This window comes from Sesamum indicum, linkage group LG5, assembly GCF_000512975.1.
Source record: "Sesamum indicum cultivar Zhongzhi No. 13 linkage group LG5, S_indicum_v1.0, whole genome shotgun sequence".
In the NCBI taxonomy this organism is placed as follows: Eukaryota; Viridiplantae; Streptophyta; class Magnoliopsida; order Lamiales; family Pedaliaceae; genus Sesamum; species Sesamum indicum.
Window position 1 is genome coordinate 8,248,426 of NC_026149.1, and position 22,795 is coordinate 8,271,220.

A 22,795-nucleotide genomic window follows, 5' to 3' on the forward strand; every position below is an offset into this window, starting at 1 on the left:
CAAAAAAAAAAAAAAAAAAAAAATCATGAATGAATCAAAATTATTTAGATTATTACATCTACGTCTTGATTTATTTATACAAATCATCCCAACTTTTTAAAAAATTACATATTCACTATTCAAAGTATTAAAATCATCATGCAAACTACCTCTATTTTTTAACTGTCAAGAATAATTTTTATAATTACTTCAAAAACCAGGTTGATTTATGTATATATAATTATCCCTATTATTATCACAATCCAATAAAACAATGCGAAAATGTGAATTTTCACCACGACTAAGTAAAATTTGCTATAATTTTAACTACAATCAAAATAATTTTCATGGTAGAGCTCGAATTATGATGATAAAATTTATCATGATTAATATTGTAACCTGGGACAACCACTAACAACGGTCGCAAAATCATATATAACTAATCAAGACAAACGGCATGTGTATGTCTCTTTCTCGAGACTTGGATCCATTGAAAATGATAAACAAGCCCTATAAAAAATGCAATATTTAATTATAGTTAATTATCATGGTTAAAATTAAATGATCGTAGCAAATAGTCATTGATCATAGCCATGCAATGATTGTTTGCCGTGATATCTAGGAAGGTGGTTAAAAAAATTTATATTTTTGTTTTTTTTTCTTGTGAAGAAATCCCACAAGTACCTTAAAACACTCTTCTTTGGTGTGAAGCACTTTGAGATTCCATTTCCCTTTGGACCCAAAAGCCTTTCCACTCCCACCCCACAGTTCCCAACTCTGCATCTCCTCCTCACATTCTCCCACGTAACTTACGCTCACGACTTTGGAGTTGAACTTTATGTAGGGCAACAGCTCAAAGTGACGAGCATAAGACTGCAGATACTCCAGCAGCTGTGCGTTGGTGGGCAGCGCGTCTTGCACAGAAGACGGCCATGGAAAATCAGAGAACTGGAAGAAATCTTTGGTGTTCTGGAGCCTGGTGGACTCAATGGTGTGATTCCAAAGCCCACCAACCTGCTCGTCTGCCTCGAACACAACGGGGTTAAAGCCTCTTGATGCTGCGTATTTGCAGGCGAGGAGGCCGCTGATTCCAGCCCCAATGATCGCCACCCTTTTCTCCATTGGTGATGAGAGGAGTTCTTGAATCTTGCAACTGATTTGAAGAGTGGCCTGAGCCTGAAAGCTAGATGATGAGAAATGCGCCTCTTAGGTGCAAAAAGGAGATGTTATGTTTGATTTTATCTTATTGTGGAAAAGTGTGGTTGAAATTTCACAAAAGAATAAATATATTTTTTATCATATTTAAATGTTACGGTAAATTACATTCATATTTACTTAATTAGATTTAATCATATAAATATTTCATGTTATTTATAAATATTTTAACCACATTCACAAAAACCACATTTAATAAATATTACATGATTATAGTCAACAAATACATAATGTAGTTATTTCTTTTTAACCTTTGAAATTAATCATGATTAAATATTATATTTCTTCAATGACTGTAATGCCTTTTTGGTCTTGTATCTTTAGGGTTTTGGAAATATTTGTCATTTATCTTTCGGTATGCCAAATTAGTCATGTATCTTCTTAACTGTTTGCAATTTTGGTCCTTTCACCAAATTAAGCCAAATTAATGCGCATTTTGCCCTTCTATTGAAAATGCTCTTCCAAAACTATACACATGCTCTAATATGGCCCAACATGCTTATGTAATAAAATTAAGCCCTTATAAATTCGTATCTCATTTCAATCGCCTTGCTCTCGAGTATTCCAAATTCCTAATTTTACGGACGTCCTCCATCCACACTATAGCAGCAAATGGTTCCCAGGCACTTGGCTCCTTCAGCAACAGACAATACAAATCTATTTCATTTCCTACCTTAATGCGTAAAAGACACTCCAATATAGGAATTTAATAGAATTTTGGACAATAAATTGAACAAAAAATATGTGGAATATTACATGAATAATATTTCCTCTATTGGAGGAAACAACTGCTTAGCCTCCCATAGGATAGAGGACTTGACTGGTTGGGAAAACCCCCATAAACTGAAATCTTAAAACTACAAAGATTTAAAAGACTCGATCTATTATGTTTTGAAGAGTGGGAGAAAATTTCTGATGATCCACATTTGCTTCATTGCCTTCTTACTTGTAGCCGTCCACAGACTTAAAAGACGGACTTCAAACTTGATCTTTTGATGACATAATTGCATTCCTCATTTTGTCTTTTTTGGATGATGTCATTGCGCTCGTCATCTCTTCGTACTTTCCAGCTATTGGTCATGATGGCTAGTCGGCCATGTGATTGCTAGATGGCTTTCCTACTTTGCTGACTGTTGGTCTTCGTTGTCTACTGCAGATAATTTATTCTGGCAAAATATCACTTTTGGTCCCATTAGATAGGGCCCTTCTCACTTACAATTTCATGCTTTACGTATTTAACACCTTTAATCCAAAAACCTTATTTTTTTAACAGAAATGGTCATGTTCCGTTAACAACTAACAAAAAGTCACGTGCCATTAGTCAACTGGCAGCTAGGAAAAAAAACAAAGGCAAAATATCACTTTTGGTCCCACTAGATAGAGCCCTTCTCACTTGCAGTCCCACGCTTACGTGTTCAACACCTTTAGTCCAGGTATCTCATCTTTTCGTATTAGGTGTTGCAGCTGGATGAATAAATACAGAAACTAACTTATAACTAGATATGCTTTCTATGTTTATAGTCTTGGATAGTGCTACAAGATAGAATGTTGTATCAATTAGTTTTTATTATCTAGTCAGCATAGATTAGCTGGTAAAGAATCAAGTCCATTTGTCTGTACAACTGGCACAGTAGTTATACGCTTGGATTATAATAAAACTAGTTTCATCATATGACATGCCTTTTACACCTCTGCTAGGTGTGAAGTTGGCATACAAGAAGTTGCAAAAGACTCGGCTCTGGGTAGATTGAAGGGAAGCGATAATGTGGTAAGGATATTTTTGTCTATTATGCACTTTCCTATTGTCAGGCAGTCGTGTTGCCGCATTCTTGTATATGTCTACTTTTAATATAGTTTTTTTTTTAATCTGAGCCACAAGTTAATGTAAATTATACCATTCCAATTAACTAAAATAATGGAAATTGGGATTGCAAAATGTTGTAGAACGACGACAGAAAAGCTCTAAAAGATATTATTTCCAAGCACCAAGTCATTGGGATTGACTCCCAGATTTGACCTACCTCCAGGACTCTCTATCTCCTATTTCAGCAAAAGGTTCTGAAAATGGTTTTTCTCAAACACAACGTAGTAAGATTAAATGGAAGATTTCTTGCATGCGTAGCTCTTGTTTGCGTGATGTGTTCTGTATTTGGTTATATTTGCGATAATAAAGTTCTATTGACGTAACTTGATTTTATTTTCCTTTCATGAAAAAGGATTATACTGAATCCAGCCATAACGAAATCCAGAAACACTACTTTTTCGTTATAATTATCTCTTGCTAAATTTATTAATATTAGTAGTCTAGAATTAATGATTATTTGCTCTCCAAAGTCCTTACTATTATGGAAATCATTCTGAATACATCGATAACGAACTTTATTTCCAGCTGGTATATAGCCACTGTTATAGTGAACAACCACTGGTTATTCAAGGTGCTGGAGCAGGCAATGATACTACAGCTGTCGGTGTGGAATTTTAGTTTCCATTTTTATTGCTTTTAGAATTTATGCTTACACATTTAAACACAATATAAACTATAATTATTTGCAAAAAAAAGCATATCCATTTGTCCTTTTACACATAATTCACCGTTACTAAAAGGTCATCTAGTAATATATAAGAACATCCTTTTCCACATAATTCACCATTACAATAGCATTCAATATTTGAAGTATTTTGAGATATTTGTGACATCTTTTAGCCTATTGCTCTCAAGATAAGTGATGAAAAAAAGATGAAAATGTTGTGTGGTGTTTGTGGGTCATTTACATATATAAATAGCAAAAAAATATTTTTTTTGGCGCCTTTTTTTTCCTCCAAAAACTGAACACAAGCTTGGTTTTTGTTTTTTTGGCCAACTCCCAGTTGACTAACGGCACGTGACAACTCAACTGCCGTTTTCTTTAGTTGTTAACGAAACAGGACTATTTCTGTTAAAAGAATAGGATTTTGGGACTAAAGGTGTTGAACACGTAAAGTGTGGGACTACAAGTCCGAAGGGCCCTATCCAGTGGGACCAAAAGTGATATTTTGCCTCTGTTTTTTTCGCTAGTTGCCAATTGACTAACGGCACGTCACGTGCCATTTTCGATAGTTGTTAATGGAACAGGACCATTTCTATTAAAAAAATAGGATTTTGGGACTAAAGGTGTTGAACACGTAAAGCGTGAGACTGCAAATGAGAAGGGCCCTATCTAGTGGGACCAAAAGTGATATTTTGCCTTTTATTCTTGATTCTTTAAACTTCTCCAAATTTTACTTCATTTTGTAGAAATTCTTTCTTTTACCTTTATCCTAATTTGGTTCAGTTTTTTTTTTTGGGTAACCCAAACTTTTGTCCTGAATAGGGGCTTCTTTTATTTCTCACAGTAAGGGCATACATGGTTAGGCCATTGCCCAACATGCAGCGTGTTGCATGCCTTCGTCCTTATTGCTTGATCGTTGGTAGTTTATTTTTCCAAATTAACACTCCTCTTCTTTTTAAATAAGTTTTATCTAGGAACTCAATACTTTTTCATGTCACGGAGTTTAACAGAAATGATTCATTCACTTTGTTTGAAAAATTTTTGAATGGATATTTGACTTAGTCCATCTCAGTAGACAGACTCATAATCCCCAAGTTCTTCTAGTAGAGATATCGTTTTCACTAATAGTTGATACCAAGGGAGCATCTCCTAAGGCATCTCTAATTTTGTTGTATTTTAAAAAACATAGGAAATAAATTGCTATTTATTTTTTCATAGGGGGTAATTTGCTTATTTGCAATATCACAGGGGATTGCTTGCATTTTTCTAGAAAAGTGTGATTGAAAATTGATAAAAGAATAAATATAATTTTTATTATATTTAAATGTTATGGTATATTAGATTTATATTTTTTAAATTAGATTTAATCATATAAATATTTCATGTTATTTGTAAATGTTTTAGCTATCCATGTAAAAATCACATTCAATAAACATTGCATGGTTGTGACCAGTAATTATTTAATGCAGTTATTTCTTTTTTAACTATTGAAATTAATCATAGTTTATGATAAATTACAACGACATTGCCTAAGGTTTGATATAATAATAATGAATACCCCCTCATTATTCGAAAAATTACCAATATCCCATGGATTTTAACGGCTATCTAACAATTAGTACCAATATCCCCTTGATTTTAACGGCCGTCAAACAATTAGTCCAATCCGTCAGTCTCCGTTGGGGTTTCAATATCTATTTTTTATGGTAAACTGATCAAAATATGGGCTAAGAATTATAATTTTGCTTATTTTTTAATCTTTTTAATGGACTAAGAAAATATATTTTTATACTATAAAATTTTGCATCTACCTCATTCAATTTTATTACAAATTTTTATTTTTTTATAAAAAAATAAAAAATTAATAATTTCATATCTCCATTCAAGGATTACATAATTTTTTCAAATCATTAGGGTAGTATTCATAATATTTCAAACAACGAGAAATATTCGTAATTATGCCAAATTTTAGGAAAGATTGTTGTAATTTATTCTAAATATTATACTTTTTTCTAGTGTAGGGTGTTTGTGTATTTGTTATGTTAAAATATAACAGTATAGCAAATACTAATTATGGGAATTCGATTATGTAGACGAGGTCAAAATCATTAATCATAGCAAAAACATGAAAATATTGACTAGTTATGGCTAAAACTTAAGTTTTTACATGCTTTTTTTTTATATTCATGGAATATATTGATGATTTATCATAATTTTAAAATTATATTCATTTACAATGTGGAAAATAATATTTGTTTAATAAAACGAATAGTTATAATAATCCATGTAATTTAGAAAAAAAATCATAAAAAAATGTAATTATTATAATTCATATGATACCGTTTTTTAAGTAGATCATAAAAAAAGAAAATCACAAATAACCATATAGAATATTTGATGAAATAAGATAAAATAAAAAAAAATAAAGGTTTAATGTAATTTACCCATATAATATTACAAATGATCAAATAGCCTTTTATAAAAAAAAAAATAAGAATTTATCTCCTATGCTTTTTAGTGAAGCAATTTATGTTCCTATATTTAAGTAGGTAAATTGCTTCATTTCAAAAAGGACAATAAGTTAAATTACTGTATTTTAAAAAATACAGAAAGTCAAATTATAATTTTTTATAAGTGAATAATTTACTCATAATAGGATATTTTAGACCCCCTGTAATTTAAAAAATTACATCTAACACCTCTCAATGTTGGTTTTGTCTAACAAATAAGTTTATCTGTTAGTCAAAATTCATTAATTAATACTAACAAAAAAATAAAAAAAAAATCTATATTTACCTCTGATTGACTTATTATTAACTTATAGCAGGTCAAAAATAATTTTTTTTATGACCAAATTACCCTCATACGTCTTCACGCGTTAATGCATGTCGGAAGGTATATTTTCACCATTATAAGGGTAGTTTAGTCCAAAAAAATTATTTAACCTGCAATTAGTCAGTTTAAAGTCAATCAAGGGTAAATATCAATTTTTCATTCAGTTTTTTTTGTTAATATCAGTAAATTCAGTTAATTTTGACTAACGAACAGACTTATTTATTAGATAGAAGCAAATCTCATTAATATTAAATATAATTTCTCAAATCACGTGATATTCATATATAATAACACCAAATTTCGACAATATAATTATCCCTTTATAATATAACATAAAGTGGCTTACATCTTTTCCAAAAGAATTACCATACACAAATATTAAAATCAAAGTTGTAGTGGAAGAGTTGGGCATTCTTCCACATGCATCGTGAAAGTCGACAATATCATATCATGATTTATCTTAAGATGGCTTTTACGAAATAAAATATTTATTTTAAGAGGTGACTAAACAGGAAAATTATATATTTGGAATAAAATAATAAGAATCTTGGTGGGGCTTATATTATTTTTGTCAACAAGTGAATAAATGGGTATTTTTCCGGTACCCATTATTGCAGGGTAAATTACATTCTTAGTTACTATACTTGGGACCAAACTCCCTAGACAATTTTGGTTTATAATTTTTTCAATATATTATAATTTTAATTCAATTATTAAAATCGAGGTAAAAGTTAATTAAATTTAGAGAACATTTCACTCATTCAATGCGATGATCCACTTTTTTTTTTCTTACAAATCTTTATCGTCTGATCATATTCTGCTTGTCCGCTACCAACATTTGAGATTTTATTCTACAGTGGTCATTTTGCACCCCTACCTTTCGCGAGTGAACCCACCATCGATGACTTCTCCGCTTATTTTTTGTATCTGCAAATCTTTGTCCGCAGTCCCCTCTCTTCTCTTTTTTTTTTTTTTACCGTTGCCCGCCGTCCTTTCCCCAACATACAACCATCATTTGAAAGCCACTCCTCGGAGATCATTTTCCACTCTCACCGGTCGTCATCTCCACCCCAAAGTCCGCCGCATAAACCTACGTACAACACAGATGTGTTTTTCAATTTCTTTAGTTTTAATCCTAATTTTAATTGTTAGATCAAAATTATAATATTTGAAAAAGATTAAAAACTAAAATCGTATTTCAAAATATTTAAAGACCAAAATTAATTTTAGCTACAAATATAAGGACCAAAAGTGTAATTTACCCATTATTGCACAAAAGTGGGTTTTGGACATATTTGAATTCTTAGTCTTACTGATATCGTTATTCTGTCGAATTTTGAATTCTTCACTGTCGTGAGGAGTGTTTCAACAATCCATTCCATTTGAGAGAATTTAAGTCAATTTTGAACTCTAAATTCCTACTTTTTCTTTACGACTTTCGTCATTTTTATTAATTGACTATTTAATCAGATTGCAATATTTTTTTATTTTTTACCTCCTTTCTAATCTCACATGTAAGACACCTGATATTTTTTCATTCGATTTAACAGTTAATTAACCCAAATAGCCAAAATAGTTTTAAAAAATGCATTTTTATTTTTAAGGACCAAAAATGTAAATAATAATTGTTTAGGGTTTAAAATCGAATGGATAATATTTATTTAGGGACAAAAAATATAATTCTCTCATCCAATTCAAACAGCGCCATAGCTGCTGGGTTTTGCGATATCAGAAAATATGATTTTTTTTATTTATTATTAATTACTATAATTACAATCAAAAACTCGTGGAGAACAATAGTTAACTATGACTTTACAATAGTTATTGGTTGTTGTTTCAGCGGATGAAACCAAAATATCACGACAAATATTTATATCATATTAAAAATTACAGCAAAATATACTGGTCTAGTTAAAATCGTGACAAAAGTTGATTGCTCGCGAACAAAACTTATATTTTTAATTAGATTGAATTTAATTTATCGTGGCTAGTTAGCTAGTAGCAGTTATTTGTAACGTAGGAAATAATTCATACTTCTGTAGTGAGACAGAATGAGCTAATTTTGTATTTAAATGTAGAAAAAAAATAAGAAAGAATTTCATGGTCGAGTTTGATTTTATATTTTCATTTATGATTGTTTTAAGAGGGGCCTTATGAAATAAAAGTTATTTCACTTTTTTTAAGAAAAAATTGTATTTTGATGCGTACTAATATTAAATAATATCTTTTCACTTTTCGGGGAATTGATTAGTTTATACGTAACAATTTTGTGGTTGAGATTGGTACTTCGGATATTATATCGGCTCAGACCTATCAATGCGTAGACAATATTCAGATTTAGCTCTATTATAATAATTATTATTCAGATTTAAATTCAAAATTATTTTATTAGATTCAGACCCAAATTTAGAATTATTAAAATAAATATTTTGGGTATGAGTAGCATTTAGATTTTATAGTACTAAAAAAATATCGAGACAGACGCCATTCTTTACTTGTGTGCATGAAATCTGTCGCATTTACTAAATAAATATTACATCATAATGATGGACTTTTGAAACAGACAATTTCAGGCCATCACAATATTTGCGACCGTTTATGTTTTCCATCGCAAAAAAATTGGGACTTGCACTATTGAGAGACAGGCGTCATTCTCTACTTGTCCACATGAAATCCGTTGCAAAAATTGTACAGTGACAAATTTTTATAAATTTCATTGCAAATTTCTGTGGTAACTGACAGTTTTTTTGTAGTATATATCTTTTGAACTTATTTTCTATAAAAAGTTGATAACCACTTAAATTAAACAATTACAAACACTTCTTAAATGGCATAACAAAGAAATGTTCCATTTATTCAAATTGCAGTTTGTGAAAAAATTCTGCAACACGGACTGATAGAGCCCTCTGCAGACTACTGCCATTTTCCAAACAAATTGCATACTGAACTTATGCAAAATTGAACAAATCTAGATAGAATAAACGAAACGCCGAACTATAATTCTTTGTAGTCTGCCAATCGATACGGCTCAAACAAATCCGTGAAAAAACCCTTCTTTCTTCTTGGATTGCATCCAATGTCTTTGCATAGTTGATCGTTATACCAAATGGGAACACCACTGATGCAAGCTCGTCTGAACTTACCGTTGCCTGAGTACTTCTTCATGTACTTCTCCCACATCTTGATGTCCTCCTCCATTTTTTTAATGCTCGGCAACTTGAAGGCCTCGTCCAGAAAGTATCCTAGCCACTTACACCTCATCTCGAATGTATACAGATTTGAAAGAGACTCTGAGTAGCTTATCACCACTAGCTGTGGAATCCTTGGATGGATCATTTGTCTGCAATAGCGCAAATTGATCATTACAAAAAATGGATCATTTTTTATTTTTATTACACTAACGGTGTTTATTACTAGAGGATGTCAGTGCAGCGATCTCTTTAGGTTGAGGAGGCGTCGATGTAATTATTTCCAAAAGCAACATCACGTTAACTCAAGTTAAAGATTCATTCACATATAGTTTACCAATGAACTCATATTTCAACACTTCACCTGTAGAGAGGAATTGCAGAGGTTGGAGATCCTGCAATGCAATTTTGAAAGGTTGGCGAAGAAAAGATGTTCTTGAGCTTCTCATCACCTTTATATCCAGTTGCATAGATGACGATATCTGCCTTGACGGGATCATCTTCTCCGTCCAGGATCAAACCTTCTTTGCAGAAGCTAAAGCACTGCGATTTCTTCAAAATGATGCTTCCGTCTTCCACTTTATCGTAGAAGTTTGGTGGTAGAAAGAGTATCTGACAAGATGACTTTTCTTGGAGAACATCCTCTTTTGGAATCATATTGTACTTTTTCAAGGGAAGTTTCCATCTAAGGTAGCTTTCGATGAGCTTAGACATTCCCCATCTCTAAAATGTGGAGAAAAATAGATACGAATAAGCTTACTTCAACGTTCTACATAAAAAATATGTTTATGAGTACAGAAGGTTGATTACCAAAGGCGAAAGTGATGTTGCCAGGATGCTGGATAAGAAGCCTTCGCCGGGCTTATGAACCAGTAGCTCGGCAAAGCGACTGAAGCACAAGAAACCGAAACTGAGTCCCAACGGTTGCGCGTCATGAGGAAGCATCCAATGAATGGTTCTCTGGATCACCGTGCAAGGGATGTCGTTCCCTGTCGAACGAGTCCACAAATAAGAATATATACAAAATTTCTGAACATTACATCCTCTAAGTCCACAAACATTTCATGCAGTAGCATGAACCGTATAGACAAACATAGGAGACAAGTCCTTACCATTAGCCTTTGCGCATTCAAATGCAATGTCGATTGCAGATTTCCCCGAACCTATAATCGCAATTCGTTTCCCTTTAATGAACTTTGCAGCGCTGGCATTGTCCATAGCTGAGTAGTCCATGGAATGCAAAACTTTTCCTGAGAAAACTTCAGGGCCGAATCCTGGAGGGAAGGACGGGATTTCTGGAAGGCCGCTGAATCTTCCAATGCAGATAACCACAAACTCAGCAGCATACTCCTGCCACCACAAGCCACTATGTAAAAATTCACGGTCGCACAATAGTGAAGTTTCGGAATCCATTTTTCAATGATCATGTCTGCAGTTTTGAGTTAACTTGCATTGCTTTCAAATCTCAACCTGTGCTTAAACATCTAGCAGTCGAAAAAGTGATTAAGTATAGCAAGCCAGAGGTACAGAGCAAATGACAGATATCATAGCATACAATTCCATTTGAAGAAGTTGTCCAGACATAGAACTGAAGCTAGTTACACGGATTGTAACTACCAACCAAAGCTAATCATATGGCTACTACTATATATCATTTGCTATGTAGGGTAAATTACAGTCGAATCTCTCGAAGTTTGTCACAATTACAAACAGCTTTTGGTATTTAAAAAATTACAAATACCCCCTATCCTTGCAATTTGTTAGGATATTTATAATTTTTTAAATAATAAATAAATATTTATAATTATAATAAATTTCAAAATAATTCGTTTTAATTACTCTTATTATATATTAGGTTTTCTAATTAATATTGCAATATTACACTACAAGAAAACAAAGTATCAGAGACGGAATTCCTACTTTTAGAGACGGAAATTCCCGTCTCTGATACCCTGTTTTCTTGTAGTGAATTACAAAAACAACCTTGAATCAAGATATAATACTTGTCAAGACTTCAAACATTGACAAAGACAGATGCCATATATACAACAAAAATCTCCAGCCTCCAAACAACAATCAAAGTGATAATTACATCTACACCTTGATTTATTTATAAAAGTCATCCCTACTTTTTAAAAAATTACATATTCACTCCTTAAAGTATTAACACTATCCACAAACTAGCTTTGTTTTTTTACTGACAAGAATTATTTCTATAATTATCCAAAAAAACCGGGTTGATTTGTATAAATATTAGTGTCCCTATTATTATCACAATCAGATAAATCAATGCAAAAAATTTGAATTTTCACCACGACTAAATAATTTTGCTATAATTTAAACTACAATCAAAGTGTTTCGATGGTAGAGCCCGAATTATGATGATAAAATTTGTTATGACTAATATTTTAATCTCGTTCATTGGGACAACCACTAACAACCATTGTAAAATCATACATAATTAATCAAGAAAAAACGTCATGTTGTATGTCTCTTTCTCCAGACTTGGATTCATTGAAAATGATAAAGAACAAGCACTAAAAAAATATAATATTTAATTATGACTAATTATCATGATTAAAAATAACTGATCGTAGCAAACAATCATTGACTACGGCCATGCATTGATTGTTTGTCGTTACAATTAGGAGGGTGGCTAAAACATTTGTCATAGCTAAAAGCCACGACAAATATTTTTTTTTTTTTTGATGAAAAATTTATATTTTTATATCGATTTTATTTAACTATGATAAAAAAGAATATTTATCATAATTTTTAATTTATAATTATTAAAATTATAGCCAAATAATCATTTTCTTTTTCTAGTGAAGAAATCCCATAAAACAATTTACCTCAACAGACTCTTCTTTGGTGTGAAGAACTTTGAGGTTCCATTTCCCTTTGGACCCAAAAGCCTTTCCACTCCCACCCCACAGTTCCCAACTCTGAATCTCCTCCTCACATTCTCCCACGTAACTTACGCTCACGACTTTGGAGTTGAACTTTATGTACGGCAACAGCTCAAAGTGGCGAGCATAAGACTGCAGATACTCCAGCAACTGCGTGTTGGTGGGCTGCGCGTCTTGCACAGAAGACGGCCATGGAAAATCAGAGAACTGGAAGAAATCTTTGATGTTCTGGAGCCTGGTGGACTCAATGGTGTGATTCCACAGCCCACCAACCTGCTCTTCTGCCTCGAACACAACGGGATTAAAGCCTCTTGATGCTGCGTATTTGCAGGCGAGGAGGCCGCTGATTCCAGCCCCAATGATCGCCACCCTTTTCTCCATTGATGATGAGAGGAGTTCTTGAATCTTGCAACTGCTTTTAAGAGTAGCCTGAGCCTGAATGCTAGAAATGCGCCGCATATATGCAAAAAGGAGATGTTATGTTTGATTTTCTTATGATTTTGTCTTAAAGTGGATAAGTGGGGGAATTTATTTAAAAAATACAGAAATAAAATAACGTGATTTGAAAAAATTTAGAAAAGTAAGTGGTACCGTAGTTACTCACCGCAGTGCCACAATTTTTATTTAAAAAAAAAGTGTTTCTCTATGTCACCGCGGTGGTTAACCACAGTGACATTGGTTTTAAAAAAAAAAAAATTTAATGTGTCATCGCGGTTCGAAACGGCGGTGACAATTTTTTCTTTTAAAAAAAATTATTTTATTTAACGACAAATTATTGTCAACTTCTCGTTAAAATTTTGGCACCATCATGATGAGTTGTCAATCATCAAATATACCGTTCGACTCCCCTTGATGATACGAACATTTCCCCACAAATAATTTCAAGTTTTATCAATCGTAAATAATGAATTTTTAGGACGACCACCGCACCTTTCGGCCGTCGATTTGCCGCCACTGGAGCGACCCACGATCACGGACCACCACCACTGGACTCACCTCGACCTAACGGTTCTAACGAGACCAACCTAGTTCAATTTTATTAAATATTTGTTGAGATATAAAAATTTAAAGATTTTTCCGCCGAAAATTCGTGCTGAAACTGTTTGCTGTCATTTCTCCATCGTTAGGACGAATCACAGATTAAGACCATAGCCGTTCGAATCCTGACGTCCAGACGATTCCAAAAAGACTAGTCTTGCTCAATTTCATCAAGTATTTGTTTATTCAATTAAAATACAATAATTTTATTAAATTCTATTTATTAATTAATAATACTATTTATAATAAATAAATAATTAATAATACTATTTAGACCAGTCTTGCTCAATTTCATCAAATATTTGTTGAGAATTGAAAATTTGGAGATTTTTCCACCAAAAATTCGCTGAAACTGTTTGCTAAATTCATTTGTTTTTGTTTGTTCAATTAAAATACATATGTTTTAAAATATTTATAATTTTATTAAATTCTATTTAATTAATTATAAATAGTATTATTAATTAATTATTTATTATAAATAATATTATTAATTATTAATTAATTATAAATAGTATTATTAATTAATTAAATAAAATTTAATAAAATTATAACTATTTTAAAACATATGTATTTTAATTGAACAAACAAATACTTGATGAAATTGAGCAAGACTGGTCTTGTTGGAATCGTCTGGACGACAGGATTCGAACGACTATGGTCTCAATTCGTGATTCGTCCTGACAGTGGAAAAATGGCAGCAAAGAGCTTTAGCGTGAATTTTCAGTGGAAAAATTTTCAAATTTTCATATCTCAACAAATATTTAATAAAATTGAACTAGATTGGTCTTGTTAGAACCATTAGGTCGAGGCGAGTCTAGTGGTGGTAGTCCGTGATCGTAGGTCACTCCGGTGGCGGTGAATCGACAGCCGAAAGGTGCCGTGGTCGTGCTAAAAATTCATTATTTACGATTGATAAAACTTGAAATTGCTTGTGGGGAAATGTTCGTCTCATCAAGGGGAGTCGAACGGTATATTTGATGGTTGACAACTCGCCATGATGGTGCTAAAATTTTATCGAGAAGTTGGCAGCAATTCGTCGTCAAATAAATTTTTTTTTTTAAAAGAAAAAATTGTCACCGCGGTGACACATTAAAAAAAATTTTAAAAAAAATAATGTCACCGTGGTGACATAGAGAAATTTTTTTTTTTAAATAAAAATTGTGGCACCGTGGTGAGTAACCGCGGTGCCACCTACTTTTCTAAATTTTTCCAAATCACATTATTTTTCTAATTTTTTTTTCTGTATTTTTTAAATAAATTCCCCGGAAAAGTGTGGTTGAAATTATAAAAAAGATATAGTAATTTTTTTCATATTTTTTTTAAAATAAAGCAATTTATCTATCTGTTTAACGAGATAAATTATTCTATTTTAAAAAATATAGGAATGTAAATTGTTGTATTTTTAAAAAATACAAGGAAGTAAATTGTTATTTGTTTTTTCATAGACAATAATTTGTTTATTTGTAATATCACACGAAGTTGCTTGCATTTTCTTCTGGAAAAGTGTGATTGACACTTGACAAATGAAGAAATATATTTTTTTACTATATTTAAAATGTTATGGTAAATTATATTAATATTTTCTTAAAATTATATTTAATCATATAAATATCTCATGCCATTCGTAAATGTTTTATCTTGTAAAAATCACATCCAATAAATAATGACCAGTAACTATTTACTGTAGTTATTTCTTTTTAACTATTGAAATTAGTCATAGTTAAATATTAGGATAAATTACAATGACATCCCTGAAGGTTTGATATAATAATAAATACCCCCTCATTGTTTGAAAATTATCAAAATTTCATTAACTTTAACAACCGTTTAACAATTAATTCAATCCGTCAATATCAGTTAGGGTTCCCATATTCATTTTTTGTGGTAAACTAACCAAAATATGGACTAAGAATTATAATTTTGCTTATTTTTAAATCTTTTTAGTAGACTAAGTGTATAATTTTTTTAATTCTGTAAATCTTTTTATCCACTTCATCCGATTTTTTTATAAATTTTTAATCTTTTATAAAAAAAATACAATAAGGGCAAAGTTGACAATGTCATACCTCAATCCAAGGATTACATAATTTCTTCAAATATTAGGGCGATATTCGTAAGTTTTCAAGCAATGAGAAGGCATTTGTAATTATGATAAACTTCAGGAGAAATTGTAATTTACTCTAAATATTATATTTTTTTCTAACGTGGGGTGTTTGTGTAATTAGACTTAATTTTCAAAAGGTATTGGTGTAATTACCCTAATTGTTATGTGAAAAAATAAAATAGTATAGCAAATACTAATTATGATTGTATTATGCGAATTATTCGTTTATGTAGATAGGTCAACATCATTAATCGTAGCTAAAACATGAAAATATTGATCAATTGTGGCTAAAATTTAAGCTTTTGCACTAACTTTTCTTATATTTGTGGCATATATTGATGATTTATCATAATTTTTAAATTACATTCCTTACAATATGAAAAATAAATATTTGTTTAATGAAAAAATAGTTATAATAATTGATGTAATGTGTAAAAACTATCATAAAAAATGTAATGATTGTAATTCATATGATACCGATTTTTAAGTAGATCATAAAAAAAAATCACAAGTAACCGTATATTTATTCAAAGAACATCTGATGAAATAAGATAAAATAAAAAGAAAAAATAGGGTTTAATGCAATTTACCCCTATAATATTACTAATGAGCAAATAGCCTCCTATTAAAAAATAGTTACACCAAGGACGACTTCGAAACTCCTCTATTTGGACTATATCTGAAAATATAGGCTCATGGTGTTGGAAGAAACTTATACGGTTAAGGGCATGGCTGCGATCGGAGGTTGTTTACTGCATCGGTGATGGACGGAATTTTTATTTATGCAGGAACCCTTGGCACCATCTAGGCCCTCTTATTCAGAGAGTTTCCTATGGACCTAGTGTTACGGGATTGCAGAAATCCAGCAAGTTGTGGGGTGTCATTCACGAGGATCAGTGGCAATTGCCTTCTATCACTGACTTCGAATGTTTGGAGATCTTGTAGGTACTACCTGTCATTCATGGAGGTAATGACCGAATTTTATGGTGGTTCTCGGGCAATATTGTCACCACACAAGTCCTCTATCGCTTATCTGATCCCCCAGGTCCAAAAGTAAGCTGGTATTCACTATTTTCTGGATCTCTAAAAATTCCTCGGCACATGTTCATTCTCTAGCTCGCTATTTAGGAAAAACTTGCTACGACGGACAAGCAATGGTTATCACATTTAGGAGGATGCGTCCTATGTATTGAGGACAACTTGGAGACACACACGCATTTATTCTTTCATTGTCAGTATAGTATATATTGTTTGACTATTATCAGACGAACTATTCGAATTCTGTGGCCTAACAGACAGTGGCTGATGGATATTGAATGGGCTTCTAGGAAGTGGAGGGGCAAACACATTATTAACATGGCATACCGTGCGCTACTTCGGGCATACATTTACCACATTTGGAGGGAACGCAACATGAGACGGTTCGAGCACACTTCGAGGTCGCCAGCTACGTTAGCTAGCTTAATCATAGAGGACGTCAGACTACGGATTCTTAGCAAAAATCTTCCTAGCTCTGTTAGCTCTAGTGCACTTTATAGATTATGGCGTATTCCTTGGCCTGTCGAGGGATAACATATCATACGAGCACTGTTGTATTATACCTCTTTTTCCCATTTATGAAATTTACCTTTTTCAAAAAAAAAAAAAAATAGCAATTTATCTCCTATGCTTTTTCAGTGAAGCAATTTATGTTTCTATATTTAATAAGGTAAATTGCTCATTTTAGAAAACACAATAAGTTAAAGTGTTGCATTTTAATAAATGAAAGAGGACAAATTGAAATTTTTTTTATAAGGGCGTAATTTGGTCATTTATAATAGGGATAATTTTCAAATCACATCTAACACCCCTGAAGTTTTGTCTTGTCTACCAATAAGTCCATCTATTAGTCAAAATTCATCAAATTTACTGATACTAACAAAAAATAAAAAAAAAAATATATTTACTTTCGATTGACTTATTACTAACTTATAGCAGGTCAAATAAATCTTTTTATAACCAAATTACCCTCATACGTCTTCACGCATTAATGCATGTGAGGGGGTATATTTCCGCCGTTATAAGAATAGTTTAGCCTAAAAAAATTATTTGACCTGCAATTAGTCAGTTTTAAGTCAATCAAGGATAAATATTAATTTTTATTCAATTTTTTTTTGTTAATATCAGCAAATTCAGTGAATTCACTAACAAAGAGACTTATTTATTAGATGAAAAAGCAAACTATAGAAATATTAAATATAATTTTTCAAACCATAAAAGATTCATATATAATTACATAAATTTGAGAAGAATGAAATGTAATCATCCCTTTATAATATTAAATAAAGTGGCTTGCATCTTTTCAAAAAAAATTACCAGATACAAATATTAAAGTTATAGTGGAAGAGTTGGGCATTCAAAGTCAACAATATCATATCATGATTTATCTTAGAGGGTTTTTACGAAATAAAATATTTATTTTAAGAGGTGACTAAAATAGGAAAATTATATATTTGGAATAAAATAATAAGAATCTTTGGGACTAATATATCTGTTGTTGTCTCTTTTCATTTTTTCTTTTTTTTCTTTTTTTGATGGATTGAGATTGGCCCTGTTCTTGGTGGGGTTTACTTTATTTTTCGTCATCAAGTGAATAATTGTCCAACTCTGTCTATACCCATTATTGCAGGGTAAATTGCATTCTTAGTTACTATAGTTGGGACCCAAACTCCCTAGAAAATTTTGGTTTATAATTTTTTCAATAAATTATAATTTTAGTTTGATCATTAAAATCGAGGTACAATTAATTAAGTTTGAAGAACACTTCACTCATTCAATATGATGATCCACTTTCTCTTTCTTACAGATCTTAGTCGTCTGATCATATCCTGCTTGTCCACTATCATCATTTTGAGATTTCACCCTACGGAGTTCAGTTTGCACCCTACGCATCGCCAGTGGACCCACCATAGACGACTTCTCCGCATTTTTGTATTTGCGAACGCTTGCCTGCAGCCCCCTCACTTCTCCTTATTTTTCACCACCGTCCACGGCCCTTTCCCCGACGCACAATCATCATTGGAAAGCCACTCCACAGTGATCATTTTCCACTCTCACCCATCATCATTCGTCTAGTCGTCAGTGAGATCTCTCTCGCCCATTCCCATAAATCTACGTACAACACAATTATGTTTTCCAATTTCGTTAGTTTCAACTCTAATTTTAACATTTAGATCAAAATTATAATATTTTAAAAAAATTAAAAACTAGAGTCCTACTTCAAAATATTTAGAGACCAAAATTAATTTTAGCTCCAAATATAAGGACCAGAGGTGTAATTTACCCATTATTGCACAACAAGATTGAATGGGTTCTGGACATATTTGAATTCTTAATGTTACTGATATCTTTATTCTGTCGAATTCTGAATTCTTCACTTTCGTGAGGAGTGTTTCAACAATCCATTCCATTTGAGAGAATTTGAGTCAATTTTGAACTCTAAATTCCAACTTTTTCTTTACGACTTTCGTCATTTTTATTAATTGACTATTTAATCAGATTGCAATGATTTTTTTTCTTGTACCTCCTTACTAACGAGACGTGATCTTTTTTTCATCCGATTTAACAGTTAATTAACCCAAATAGCCAAAACAGTTTTAGAAAATGCATTTTTTATTTTTTAAGGACCAAAAATGTAAATAATGATTATTTAGGGTTTAAAATCGAATATATAATATTATTTAGGGACCGAAAATATAATTCTCTCATCCAATTCAAACAGCGCCATAGCTGCTGGGTTTTTTCGATATCAGGAAATATGATGTTTTTTATTACTAATTACTATAATTACAAACAAAAACTCATGGAGAACAATAGTTAACTACGACTCTACAATAGTTATTAGTTGTTGTTTTAGCGGATGAAACCAAAATATCATGACAAATATTTATATTATAATTAAAAATTACACCAAAATATACTGATCATAGTTAAAATTGTGACAAAAGCCGATTGTTCATGAACAAAACTTAAATTTTTAATTAGATTGGATTTATTTTATCGTGGCTAGTTAGCTAGTAATAGTTATTTGTAATGTAGGAAATAATTCATACCTCTGTAGTGAGACAGAATGAGCTAATTTTGTATTAAAAAGTAGGAAAAAAAAACAGAAAAGAATTTCATGGTCGAGTTTGATCTTATATTTTCGTTTATGGTTGTTTTAAGAGGAGCCTTATGAAAGAATTTTCTTTATTTTTCGGGTTTAATGAGATTGAGATGTATAGGTATTTAGTCCATTTTTAATAATGGTATGTTATTTTTCTTTATTTGTTTTGTATTTATTAATGGATTAAAACAATATTAATGTATGGGCAATGAATATTGTAATAATATGTTAATTAATTAAAAATTTTCACTTAATTTATAAAATATATATATTTTTTGCAATATGTGGACATTGATATCGGAGTGGGACGCGATTATTTGACAAATGACACTACTGCACGAGGCTGAGTGAATTGACTGTCTTCCTTTCTATATGTTTTTGTCAAATTCGATGTCTAGATTGTAGTAAGATGGGTTAATTACAAAGAGTGATCCATAATTTATGGAGTAGCATTTAAGGATGGTAATTTTGACTTTGTCAAAATATGCTTTCTAACTTAAAAAGAAATGCGGCAATTTCTTTGCGCCGCCTAAATCTATACAAATTATGGATGATTTTATCTCATTACAGTTTTAAAAAGAGCAGTTTAGTCCTGTTTTGATGTTTTCATAGTTTGCTAATCATGCTTTTTTTTTTTTTTTTCTTTGGCAAAAGCCACCTGTGCCTAAGCGGGGGGTTTGGCGGACCCCTACCTGTTTATTACCTCAAAAAACTTATAGAGTATACAATTCAAAAATAGTAAATGAGGAGTACTTACTCCCTTTACAATCAAAGTAATTCTAATCTATGTGCAAATCAATGATGATCAAAATCTACCTATTCTAACTTGCTGCGTAATGCCCCCGTCAATCTCTTCTCGAATGCCCGACCAAAAATCATCTCAAAGCATCACTCAAACTCACCGGCGAAGGTAGGGAGTGCCCAATTTATCCAGTCTGATAATGCCCCGTAGTACTCCCGTAATGTCCTCCTGATACATAACCCTAGTCAATTGCCGAGACGCGGCGTCCTTCGCAAGATAATCAGCCTCTCCATTAGCCTCTCGAAAAACATGTCGTACATTCGATCCTAATTCCTGTTGGAGCTGCAAAATGCGCATGATCAAATGTTGCACCTCCCACATCCCAGATACTCGTGACTGTAAGAGCTGGAGAACTACGGTAGCATCCACCTCAATAACTATGGGTGCTAAACTGTGTGCTCTAGCTAGTTCTAGACCACGCCAAACAGCAGTAAGCTCCGAAACCACACTACTGGCCGTACCCAAAGCAAACTAGTATGCTAGATGTACCTGTCCAATTTCATCCCGAATAACACCTACCACTGCTGCTGGCCCGGGGTTCCCGAGCGAGGACCCGTCCGAATTCAACTTAAACCACGCCGGAGTGGGGGTACTCCAACGCACCACTTTGGGTGCCCGAGGCACCATTGGCCTGAAGCATAAACCCATAACCAACGCCCGGTGCAAGTCCCCTTTCCACTGTATGCTCGTCATGATCCGTGCAGCATATAGTGTGCGAAGCTTGCGCTGAACCTCCAATATGATTCCCATTGTCGTAAAATGTACCCCCTGATACTTTGCAGCATTTCGTTGCGTCCAAGTAGACCATAGAACCAAAAATGGTACCATAGTGTGAATGTGCAAATCTGAGTGAAACAGGGTGGAGTATCGCCAGAAGTGCACCATAAGACGCAGGTTCCCCGTTTCACAAAGTTGAAGCCCAAAGACGTTAGCAAAGTGCAGCCACACATCTCGAACTACTGCCCCTTCAACAAACAGATGAGAGATGCTCTCCTCTGCATCACAACATTGGCATTTTGATGGGAAACTAAATCCCTTTCGCATCATGCGTTCATCCACCGGGATCCAATCCTGGAAAAGTCGCCATAAGAAGACATACACCATTGGCCGCAAAGAACGGTGCCATATATCTATAAAAAGTTGCCGCCGAGGAGATACCACTCGAATGGCCTCCCATGCCGATGTCGTGGAAAACGTCCCATTACTCGCCGCGGTCCACACAATTTTGTCCCGTTGTCCCACTGCAATAGGAATTTGACAGATAACATGTGCAATCTGTGGCGTGACTATCCTGAAGATCCTGGGGACATTCCATTCTCCCTCATGCCAATAATAGCATACCGGCTCCATAGTGTGAAGATCCTGGGGACATTCCATTCTCCCTCATGCCAATAATAGCATACCGGCTCCATAGTGTCAGGGGCCCTGTGAACTAACTGGGCTAAAGGCTTCTCACCGAACCAATTATTATGCCAAAAAGACACTGCACCCTGGCCCAAAGTCCAGAATATTAGAGGTTCCGCCACATCCCTGATGCGACACAGACGATGCCAAACAGAGGAATGATTGCGATTATACGGCACATGAGTAGGATGACGGGTCCTACAATATCGGTCATGCAAGAACTCCGACCATAAGGATGATTTCTGCCTAAATCGCCACCAAAGCTTCATGGAAAAAGCCCGAACATACTCTGCCAAACTCCAAACACCCAAACCACCTTCTGCTACTGGGCTACACATCTTATCCCATGAAGACCATGGATATGCCGAAGATCATTATACGAGCCCCAAAAGAAACCATTGAATATGCACTCAATGGTTATCAATACAGATTTAGGTGGGTGAACTACTTGAAGTAGATGTAAAGGCGTAGCCTGCAACACACTTCGAATCAAGGCCAGCCTTCCTCCGTGGGATAGATTCGTCATCGCCCACCCTTGTAGCATGTCACGTAATCTGGAGATGAGCGAATCAAATAGACATACCTTCCGATTGCCCCTGTACAGAGGGACTCCCAAGTATGAGACTGGGAGATATTTCAACTGGTAACC

General features: G+C 33.1%; 2 protein-coding genes across 2 annotated transcripts in view; both read right to left on the reverse strand.

Moving 5' to 3' along the window:
- Positions 1–1,249, reverse strand: part of LOC105162256 (probable flavin-containing monooxygenase 1) — a 3,982-nt gene extending 2,733 nt beyond the window's left edge. The window contains exon 1 of the mRNA XM_011080250.2: positions 664–1,249. Within this exon, the coding sequence (XP_011078552.1) occupies positions 664–1,101 (438 nt within the window). The 5' untranslated portion in view covers positions 1,102–1,249. The remainder of the gene's footprint in view (positions 1–663) is intronic.
- Positions 9,391–13,157, reverse strand: LOC105162257 (probable flavin-containing monooxygenase 1). The gene is made up of 5 exons (XM_011080251.2): positions 12,598–13,157; positions 10,858–11,095; positions 10,556–10,734; positions 10,110–10,468; positions 9,391–9,897 (listed from the first exon to the last, which is right to left on the reverse strand). Exons 1-5 carry the CDS (start codon positions 13,111–13,113, stop codon positions 9,552–9,554), a joined length of 1,638 nt encoding a protein of 545 aa, XP_011078553.2. The 5' UTR covers positions 13,114–13,157; the 3' UTR covers positions 9,391–9,551.

Bases quoted from the DNA above. Each gene is read 5' to 3' on its own strand.
- LOC105162257 (XM_011080251.2), bottom strand. From the start codon at position 13,113: ATGCGGCGCATTTCTAGCATTCAGGCTCAGGCTACTCTTAAAAGCAGT. The intron at 10,735-10,857 runs GTAAGGACTTGT...CTCGTTCGACAG, and splicing joins TGAATGCGCAAAGGCTAATG to GGAACGACATCCCTTGCACG. The intron at 10,469-10,555 runs GTAATCAACCTT...TCCACATTTTAG, and splicing joins CAACATCACTTTCGCCTTTG to AGATGGGGAATGTCTAAGCT.